The sequence below is a fragment of the Aphelocoma coerulescens genome, chromosome 6, assembly GCF_041296385.1.
Source record: "Aphelocoma coerulescens isolate FSJ_1873_10779 chromosome 6, UR_Acoe_1.0, whole genome shotgun sequence".
Classification (NCBI taxonomy): Eukaryota; Metazoa; Chordata; class Aves; order Passeriformes; family Corvidae; genus Aphelocoma; species Aphelocoma coerulescens.
Window position 1 is genome coordinate 28,772,245 of NC_091020.1, and position 10,678 is coordinate 28,782,922.

Here is a 10,678-nt window from a genome sequence, read left to right on the forward strand (position 1 = left end):
CCCAGAGTGCTGTGAGGAACATTTGGTCCTGCTGTAAAGGCATGCCAATGATTTAAAAGGCAGGAGAGAGGGGACATTGTTTTTATTTATTCAGTGGTTTCTCCACATTATTTTAAGAAGTTTAAAACAGGAGTAAAATGCAGTCTTACAGCTTCAGAGCAGAACAGAGGGACAAGCAGGTAAATGGAGATCTAACCAAACAAGTTCCTAGCAGCAGGTTTCACAGAAGGAGATGGGACCTGCACAGGGATTTGCTCAGTCTGTTATCTGGGCGTTGCAGTCTCTTGATGTTTCACGTACTTTACTGCTTGTTACCAAATAACGGTACTCACAGCATTAATAGTTAGAGCAGTCCTTAGATTTGGTGGGTTTGACCAGACTGCGTAAAAGCTACTGCCTGCATTTTTAAAAGTCCAGAGAGACCTGTTCAATACAGCAGAGAGAAGTCAGAAAGGGGAGCTGGAGCTCCCACCTCCCAACCGTTCAGTGGCTTGGTCTGGCAGGGCTGGAGGAGATGGGGGAAAGAGGGTTGGCAAGAGAGAGGTGCAGGGGACAAGCTACAGCTGCAGTCCCTGCACGGAGCTGGCAGCACCATCCCTTAAGCCAGAAGGTTTTACATGGGGGCTCTGAGGCCGCCGAGGCTGGGAGAGGAGGCACTGGAGGCAGGGGTCTTGCGAGCGTGGGGCTTGTCCCCGACGGGGACCTCCAACGGGAGGGGATTTAATTATTTTCCAAAGGAGAATGATGGTAACAGCGCTGGAATTTTGCCTTTTCCAGAGGTAAAGAGAAGTAACTTCTGTTCTAGAAGCTGGTAGGAGCCCATCCTGCCCGTACCCCTGCCTGCTCTGCGTCTGCCGGGCATAGACACCCCTTGCCCGGGACATCCGCGCTGCCGTACGGGAAGGGGGCTCTGTGTCCGGCAGCCGCGGGGCAGGCAGAGCGTAGCCAGAGCAAAGCCGGGGGTCCGGGGGGGTCCGAGCGGGGTACCGGCAGGGACAGGGGAGGGATAGGGAAAGAGTAGGGGCATGCATACGGGATGGATACCGCCGGTGCGCCGGCAGGGCGGGGCGGGCGGGGCGGTCCAGTCCCGCCCCCTCGGTGTCGATTGGCGGCGGGCGGTGCCGGGGCGGTGCCGGGGCGGTACCGGGGCGGTGCCGGGGCGGTGCCGGGGCGGTACCGGGGCGGTACCGGGGCGGGCCCGTCCGCCGGCGCGGCGCGGGGCCATGCGGCAGCCCCGGGGCGGCGGCAGCGGCGGCGGCGCCGCCTTCCTGCCCGCGGCGCGGTGCGGAGCGGCGGCCGGAGCGCCCCGCACAGCCATGGGCGATGGGTGGCTGCCTCCGGACTGCGGCCCCCAGAACCGCTCCGTGGCCGGGGTGACGGCCGTGCCGCCCGGGAGCAGGCAGCTGCCCGCCGCCGAGCTGCTGTCGCAGCAGTGGGCTGTGGGCATGAGCCTGCTGATGGCCCTGGTGGTGCTGCTCATCGTGGCCGGGAACGTGCTGGTGATCGCGGCCATCGGGAGGACGCAGCGGCTGCAGACGCTCACCAACCTGTTTATCACCTCGCTGGCCTGCGCCGACCTGGTGATGGGGCTGCTGGTGGTGCCCTTCGGGGCCACGCTGGTGGTGCGGGGCACCTGGCTCTGGGGATCCTTCCTCTGCGAGTGCTGGACCTCCCTGGACGTGCTCTGTGTGACGGCCAGCATCGAGACCTTGTGCGTCATCGCCATCGACCGCTACCTGGCCATCACCTCGCCTTTCCGCTACCAGAGCCTCATGACCAAGGGTCGGGCCAAGGGCATCATCTGCACCGTCTGGGCTATCTCTGCCCTGGTCTCCTTCTTGCCCATCATGATGCATTGGTGGCGGGATGATGACCCCCAGGCGCTGCAGTGCTACCAGGATCCGGGCTGCTGCGACTTCGTCACCAACAGGGCTTATGCCATCGCCTCGTCCATCATTTCTTTCTACATCCCCCTTCTCATCATGATCTTTGTGTACCTCCGGGTGTACAGAGAGGCCAAGGAGCAGATGAGGAAGATCGATAGGTGCGAGGGCCGGTTCTACGGCAGCCAGGAGCAGCCGCAGACGCCCCTGCCCGCTCACCCTCACCACCAGCCCATCCTCGGCAACGGCCGAGCCAGCAAGCGAAAGACCTCCCGCATCATGGCCATGAAGGAGCAGAAGGCCCTCAAGACTTTGGGCATCATCATGGGAGTGTTCACCCTCTGCTGGCTCCCCTTCTTCCTGGTGAACATCGTCAACGTCTTCAACAGGGACCTGGTGCCGGACTGGCTCTTCGTTTTCTTCAACTGGCTGGGCTACGCCAACTCCGCGTTCAACCCCATCATCTACTGCCGCAGCCCCGACTTTCGTAAGGCCTTCAAGAGGCTGCTCTGCTGCCGCCGGAAAGCCGACCGGTGGCTGCAGGGCGGCGGCGGGGAGCTGGCCCGGCTGCCCGGGGGCTTCATCAGCACCGTGGGCTCCCCCGAGCGCAGCCTGGCAGGGACCTGGTCCGACTGCAACGGGGGCACGCGGGGCGGCAGCGAGTCCAGCCTGGAGGAGAGACATAGCAAAGCCTCCGACTCGGAGTCCAAGGTATAGGGGGGACGTGGGGGGCCGCGTCGGAGCCGGGACAGGGGGGAAGGCAGGCTGGGAGACACGCAGGAGCAGAGAAATCCCCGGCAGCTGCCTGATGGTAATGCTATTGCCAAGCGAAACGATGCCCGCCTTGGCAGGGGGAGTGCGGGTGTTTACTTAGGAATAAAAGCAGGTGAACTGGTGTGCAACATACCTCATCCGAAACTACAGAAAACAGGAAACCCACTGACCGGAGAACAAAGGAAATAAACAGCCCATCCCAGAGACAGCCACCTTGTCCTTAGGAGCCGCGCTGTCGGCGGGGACTGTGGCGGCAGCGCCTGCGCTCGGGTGACTGTCCCAGGACCGTGCTGGTGGCTGAACCCGCGGGTGCTGCTGGCCCTTGGCGGCCGAGTTCGGCTGCAGCTGGGGTCCGGCCACCCCCGCCTGGCCCCGGGGCTCATCCCCTCTCCCAGGGCACCGGGATTTTGGGAGGCGCGGGGTCGGTGCTGCAGGTGCTCCGGGCACAGAGCGCGGCCGGCAAGACGGAGACCTGCTGGCAAGATGAGTTTTAAGCTCGGAGTAGCCGTGCTCTCCTCGTCTGCAGAGTAGCGAGAGAGAACATAATGAGTAATAAGGAGCACTGGTATATTTCGAAAGAGGGTAAAACAACCCAACCCACACTCTTGTGTTTATTCCCTCTGCATCAGCAAGCAGTGAGTTACTGTGCTTATCTCCTTCGGCCAGACAATAGCAGTCAGGCTGAGAAACTTCTACCTCAAACTGTGCATATTGTACAGGGGAATGAACGGACCATGTTTATATTAAACAGCATATTTACGTACCACTAATAGGGTTTTATGACCAGGGCCGGGGAGGGGGGCGAGGAACCTTCTGCAGCTTGTTCATTGTAATTACAGATGAACGGGGGGAGGGGGGAGAATCCTGGCAACAAAAATTTACTGCACATTTTTTTAAAAATGGCGACTAAGTCGTTTTTTGCACAGTGTTAAAGAGTTGTAAAGTTATTTGAAGATATTACTTGCACAAGCATACACACATGCAGATTGAAAAGGAAGAGGAGGTTTGAGTAACACCGACCCTGAACCTGATTTCTGGTTTTGTCTGATCTGCTATAGTTTTATTGAGAGAGTGACTTTTTTAATATTATTTTTTTGAAGGTACTGTAAATATATCCATATTATAAATTAAAATATCTTAAGAGACTTTATTATTTTTATTTTTATTTCCAAATGCCCACGTGAATCTGCTGTTATTTTAGCACTTGTGTGTAACTTCCATTTTCCTCTCTGTGTGTGTTTTATAACATATTTATACTTTGGTGCAATTTACTACTGTGTAAGTAATTGGTCTATGTGCAATAAATACCATTGCAGCACAAGCATGTCTCTATAGGTTTTGAAACAATACCTACCTATAATGGGAAGAACAGCATTTGTTTTTCTCCAAAGATGGCTCAGATTGCCAATACAACTTGATCTAATGGCTTTTCCTGACACAGTGTTGTAAAAAACCTGTTTGAACCCCAGTGTGGTTGTGTTCCTGTTGCACTGAGGTCCACTAACTTCCCTTATTAACAAGAAAAAATTAATGGCTAAATTAATGGCTAAAGACAAGGTGTTTCCACGCTGATAATGAATACTCATTTTCTTGAACTATTCCTTTCTGGAATATATTCTTCTGGGTTTTTTCTCTTTTTTTTTTTTTCTTTTTTTTTTTTTTTTTGTCTTTTGTTGTTATTTTTGTAGGAGTACATGGCTGGGAGTCAGGAGACCAGAATATTTAAGATTACAGAGAGCGTTTAATTTGAAAGCTTAAAATGGTCTTGAGTAGAAAGAAATCTCTGTAAGCATTACATGCCACCCCAGAAGTAAGTCCACCTCACGGTGACAGCTGATCCTGCCCAAGGAGGTAATGATAACTGAATGTTACATTTTTAATTGTTCTAAGTAAGGAGTTACAGTGAACAGAAGTGCTGCAGCTTTGTGTCCCTGGTCTGATTGTCTTCCTTTATGGCTTTATGAAGGTGTGCTCCATCCTTGTGGTTTCATAAAGTTTTTCATTACTAAAATGAATACATGGAGCAGACAGAGCAACAAAAAAGTGCAGAATAAAAGTGAAGTCATTTTTAGCTTTATTAAACTCAGGAGTATAGTTTAATTAAATATCAGCTCCCAGGAAGAGCACTTCCCAAAGCTAGTTCTTCAGGGTGGTGGCTCACGGTTTGTTTTGGAAACCAGTTGTTCATTTTTCTTTGTTTTCAAAGTTGAGGAATTTGTCCTTTGCAATTTATAATGTTATGTTTTCAGGGGAGAAAAAAAAGTTGCTCTTTTTATGCGAAGACAAAATAAAGGGACCTGGGAAGTAAATAATGCTTTTCCATTGACGTTACTGGAGTTTGATGTGAGCTGCAGTTAACGATGTCTTCCTTGATGGCAGTGAAATGGGCTCCTTAAAATGTTGGGTGATGTCAGATCAGGAGCTAAGTGAAGTGGGCTCTGCCACTCTGCCACCAAATGATTAAAAAAAAAAAAAATCTGGTTTTATCTTTGATTACAGCAAACACAACAGGACCAAAAGGGTGCACTGCATGGTGATGTCTGATGACTGCAACTGCAGCAAGATGTTGGCTGTGCATGTCAGGGATGGGATGGGATGGGGTGGGATGGGGTGGGATGGGATGGGATGGGATGGGATGGGATGGGATGGGATGGGATGGGGAGACAGTGTTGCCTTGCTCTCCTTGTGAACCTTGGGATCACAGAGCCAGGGCAGGGCCAGGTCATACTGGATAGAGCAGGACAGGATCCCAGCACTTGGCTGGGAACTGAAGTGACTGTCAAGCCCTCATCCTCAGTGGGGTGCTGGATCCTGGGGAAGCGCAGTGACTACTGCATGGAGCAGGACAACCTAATGGACTTGGCTCTTCCTCTCATAAATCAGTTCACATACTCAATTTTAACTATCCAAACACTCCTGTCCTTAGACTTTAAAAAGTGGTGACAATTTTGCCTCAACAGGCTCCAACTTAGGTGGGAAATTTATGGCCAGAACTTGCTCTGCTTGCCCTGCTGAAGAACTGTGCTGGGTGATGCCTCTCCTGGACAAGTGTAATGGCACTGAGGTAGGATGAGTTTAGCCCACTGGCCTCAGAAGGGCCAGCTGTGTCAGCAAAGCGGTCAGGATTTGTCTGCTGTTGAATTTTTGCCAGTTGAGGACTTGCTGGAAGAGTCTGGAGGCTGACACATTGAGTCCCTTCGTAGACAGCTGAAGTAATCCCACTGGCAGCCTGCACAGGGGATGCCAGTCCATCTTGCACGGCATGGAAAAGGCGGTGGCACAGTAACAGCAAGGACAGAGCAGGACATATGGCACACATGTGTGCAAGGAAGGGGAGGCTGCTGGCGAGCAGTCTGCTGTGGATCACTCAGAACAGGCTGTTCTCTGCAGAGAAGAAGGATCCTCTGAGAAACATTGTGGGGCAGCTGAAATACTCCGGAGGCAATGAGTCAAACACTCACGATGAATATTTTTTTTCTGACGAAAACCAGACAAGGCTTAGCAGTTGGAGCTGCAAGTTAGAAAGTAAAGGTGGTAGGCATGTGGCTGCACACGTACATGGGCAGGAAAGCAATAGCAAAGAGCTGCAGGCCCGTAGGAAGGGAGACACAGGTAAACCAGAAATCCGCTCAGAGAAAATGTCCTGCAGCTGCCAGGACCAAAATTATTTGGCGAGGATGCCTGGAGACTTCCACATGGAAGACGCCTGATTCTCCAAGGCGCCGGCCGCACTCTGTGCAGTGTTTGCTCAGCACTTCTGAAAAGAAGGCTGCTTCTCTCCACGTGTTTAAATGGGAATAGATCAGGTTGAAGGACTGGATTCCGTTTTCCATGTGCTCAGGGAAGTTGAGGCTGTTTCAGACATGCAGCAGGCTCTGCAGAGGGACTCCCAACCAGTGAGAGCTGCACAGAAGCCCTCCTGCAAATCCGCTGCACTCTGAGACTGCAGCCCTCGGCATCCACTGGCTATAGCTCCAAGCAGCATGAAACTATGTGCAGAAAAGGTGGCTTATGATCTGAACTGTGCATTTGACAGCATCAGCTGGGTGTTTGAGTTGCTGCATGCACTAGTTCTTATGCAGATGCTGCTTTCCCTCTTGGGTATCCATGTGTCCTCAACTATAAGCACAACTTCTTTATCAGCTTTGTTTTTTTTTTTCTAAACCCTATCTGAGGTTGAGGTTTTATTAATAACTTTTAAGTGGCTATTTTGCAAACCTTCCTTGTGCTGCACATTTTCCTAATTTATTGTAATTTCCCGTCTGGTGGAGTGCACTTATTTCCTTTATGTAATATATCAGCTGCAGGGCTGGAAATTGGGCAGCTATGAATTGAAAAGAGCAGACTTTCGTGAGGCCAAATGCGGTCAGGTATCATTGCCACTGGGAGCAGAATTTGACCTGATAATCTAATCTCATACAAGAGACTATCTCCAGAAAAGTATTGTTACCAACAGCAAATGACCTCTGCTAATGAAGCTGGACCAATCAGACCTATTTAAAGCTGTCGAGCAAATGTTAACTGCTAAACAACAGTTAGTGCTGGATATTTCAAATAATGAATGTTTTGTTTGCTGGTGTGTGTTAGGTGATGTGTTGGGAAATAATTATCCTCTGACTAGCAGCCAGCTTTGTACTAATCAGAAAGGAGAAGTCATGTTCTGTTTGAAGGATTATACCTAAAAATAGTTCTGTTACTGCCACATCAACGAGCAAAATGAAGCAAATTCACAGCAATGTACACACCTTCCTAATGTTTCACTTTTCATCCTAAAAACTCATTGTTCAGCTGGGACTTTCTGTTTGATTGTGTCAAGAGCACTAATGTGATCTCCTGCAATAGCACTAAGCACACTCTCCCTGAGGAACATTACCCTATGCACCACTGACTCGCTTTCAGACCCTGCCAAATTGCAAACGCCCCAGGAGGAAGTAAGGATTCGTTCTCTTTATACAAACAATCACATGTAATGTAAGATCAACAATATTTGTGACAATTGTGTTGCAGACAAAATCGATCTGCTTCTTCTCTGAGATGTTTGTATGCCTGCCCATCTGCAAGGAGCAGCCACCCATGGTAACAGCAGGTGACTTATTCCTGCAATTCAGTAACTTCAAACTCTGCTGGGAAAAGTGACCGAGATGGGAAAAGGATAAAAAAGGTGATGCTGGGGAACAAACACAGGATTGTCATTGCAAAAAGCAAAACTGGGGTATCTTTGGCCATGATGTAGGTGTTGCCTTTTACTGGTAAATTGTAATTGGTTTGGAGAGGGATACACCAGGCAGAGACACTGTGGAAACACAGGTTAAGAAGTGTGAGAGGTGAGACATTCCATATAGGACCATGCCACCAGAGGACTGGCAGCTGAAACATGCCCAAAACATTCCTAGAAGTTTTTCTTATTCTTTTTGGATAACAGCAGCAGACTAAAGCACACCTGAGCAGCTTTCAGCAGATGTAAAGCTGTGCAGCTCCCTCACCAGCTGCGGACACATGCGACCCCTTCAGCATCTCCCCCTCCTCTCCAAGTGGCTCCAGCTGAGTTTCTTTGGACCTGGAGCTGTTCCCCAGCCTGGAGCCACCCTCCTCCTGCTTGGTGCCAAACGGGAGGTGCCCCGTGGCCTCGGGGGGTGGCAGTGCTGCAGGGTGTGCCCTCGCTGCCCTGGCTGTCCAGGCGTGCTGGCACTGGCTGCCGGCCGTGCCCCTGCCCTGAATCATCCTCCATCCTGCGAACCAGCCACAGAATCGCGCCTGCCATGCTGCAAATGGAAGAGAGTTTGGGTTTGTTATGCAAACTGGCACTCAGCTTCCTGGTTCACCAAAACCAGCAGCTTGGTACTTACATTTGCTTCACAAGCTAACTTTTTTCTTCCCTGCCCCACTCAGCTTCCAGGTTTTTCATGGCAATGTTTTCCTGCTTGGCCTTAGCACCCAGCAGCACAAGTTTTTTTGTGTGTGGCCTGGCAGCACTTTGAATCCAGACATGAATAGTACCAGGTGCTGGGCAGTGTCTGGATTTGGTTGTACCCATTCTTTTCAGGATTGATGCTCAGAGTTGTTAAACTGGCTGCACCGGAGTGCAAAATTCCCAGACAAATAGGAACTGAGTCCTGACCTCCAAGTTCACAACCTAAAGGAGAGAACAGAATCTTACCCAGACTTCCTGCCATTACCATGATTAGCAGAGCATCTCAGATATAATGGTGTACCTTTCCCATCTGATACTGTGTAATGCACCAAATCTTGTTGTGCTTAATGAGATTAAATGAGGATTTTCTACTAGTTCAGTGCCTTAGCCATTAGCCACTGTTGTGTGTCTCTAGGCAGTGATGTACCTTTGCAAGCCTGGCCCAGTGTCTCTCTCAAAGCCATGATATTTGGCTTCTTCCTACCAAAATTATTTTGGTAATTGGTCTTAAGCTCATTGGCACAATGTTTTGAAAGGCAGATCTGAGTGTATACACCAAAGAGGCAAATGGAGACACTAAAGAGCCCAAAATCTCAGCAGCTGCTAGGTGTATAAATATTTCAGCTACCAACAAGTCATTTTGCAGGGCCAGGTGAGTGCTGCAGCCCCGTCAAAGTCTGCAAGCTGCCCTCCCTCACAGGGGCACTCTGCCACTGTAAGGAATAATTGCAGGGACAGCACAATAGCTCATGACAAAAGATTTTTCCAGGTGGTAAAATTTGAACAGTGCTTTGTGGCAAAAATTTAGAGACCTCTTGTTAAGAAGAAGGACTCGAGACTCCCTGGCGGGAGTTCCTAGCGCAGAAGGGAGAACAGCGTTCAGGCCCAAAGCTCGCATGTGCAGATGAAGAGCCCCACATCGCCTGGTCCCCTGAGGGTTACAGATGCCGCTGCACAGCCTGTGCAAGCCGTGGTGACGGACAAATGCCATCCACCCCAGGGACAGCTCACGGTGCCCCCAGTCACCTCCCTCTGCCCAAGCATCGGAGGGGACCCCAGAGGTGTCCTGTGACACAAAGGTGAGTGTCAGCCCGCGTTCCCCCCGGGCTTGCCACCCCCTCATTGTGCTGTGGAGGGAGGAGCGCTTCCTCTTGGACTGGAGCAGGTGAACTGGGAGATGTCCTACAAAGCTCCCATTGTTTCACAGCTCGCCCGCTCGCAGAGCCCGCCTTCAGCCAGGGGTGGTTTGTTTGTCTGCTCTTCCCCTAAATGCTCACTTGGGAGCCGTCAAATAAAATCTCAGTTAGCTCGCTGAGGACACGGAGGGCAGTGTGGGATGTGTTCGCTGGCAGGCAGCGTTCCCTGGCAGGCAGCGTTCCCTGGCAGGCGGCTCTCCTCGCTGTGGGCACGGGAGGCAGGAGGGGCGGTGCGGGACCTGTTGCTCACACACAGCCCCGACCTAGGCATCGCTGGTACCCTGGCAGGTTCCCGTCCCCAGACTAGGACAGCCACACCACCAGGGCATCCCGGCTGGATCTGACACAGGAGCGCCTGATCTGCTCACAAAATGGCTTGTGTCAAATACAGGGGGTTTTGGAGCTCTTATCTAATATGCAGCACAAGGCAGCTGCTGCTGCAGTAATTGCCGGTGACAACAAGTATTGTAGCAGTGCTCTAAACCACTTTGAGAACATCCACGGGAGAGGTTTTGTTCCTGTTTCACTGCCAGGTAGTTACCAGCTATAGTAGACGCCTGTCTGTGGTTGTCAGCATCAGCCCGTCCGAGCCAGGGCTGGGGCTTGCACCCTCTCCTCCCCAGCCCTCAATTCCCACTACATGTCCTGCTTCCCAGCCTGGCTCTGCTGCCTGTGCTACTGCACGGGCACTGGGCTTCTGTGGCTGAACACCAGCCCTTTCAGACAAGGTTTGTTTCAGCTGACCCAGCAGGTGACACGAACACGTGTAACAATTGGCATAGGAAGATGCAGAGTGATGGGTTAGGGATCATCTGTTTTGGGAGCAGCCCCGATTTGGATCCATCACTGTGATCACAAGTCTCATGTCTGGTGGTGATGCTGCAGAAGCTGAGACCCAGACCAGCCCTCTCCAG

The 10,678-nt window shown here is 51.5% G+C and overlaps 1 protein-coding gene across 1 annotated transcript; it reads left to right on the top strand.

Moving 5' to 3' along the window:
- The first annotated feature begins 1,257 nt into the window (after positions 1-1,257).
- On the top strand, positions 1,258-4,905 carry ADRB1 (adrenoceptor beta 1). The gene is made up of 2 exons (XM_069020061.1): positions 1,258-2,594; positions 4,346-4,905. Exons 1-2 carry the CDS (start codon positions 1,317-1,319, stop codon positions 4,400-4,402), a joined length of 1,335 nt encoding a protein of 444 aa, XP_068876162.1. The 5' UTR covers positions 1,258-1,316; the 3' UTR covers positions 4,403-4,905.
- The last annotated feature ends 5,773 nt before the right edge of the window (positions 4,906-10,678 follow it).

Bases quoted from the DNA above. Each gene is read 5' to 3' on its own strand.
- ADRB1 (XM_069020061.1), top strand. From the start codon at position 1,317: ATGGGCGATGGGTGGCTGCCTCCGGACTGCGGCCCCCAGAACCGCTCC. The intron at 2,595-4,345 runs GTATAGGGGGGA...TTATTTTTGTAG, and splicing joins CCTCCGACTCGGAGTCCAAG to GAGTACATGGCTGGGAGTCA.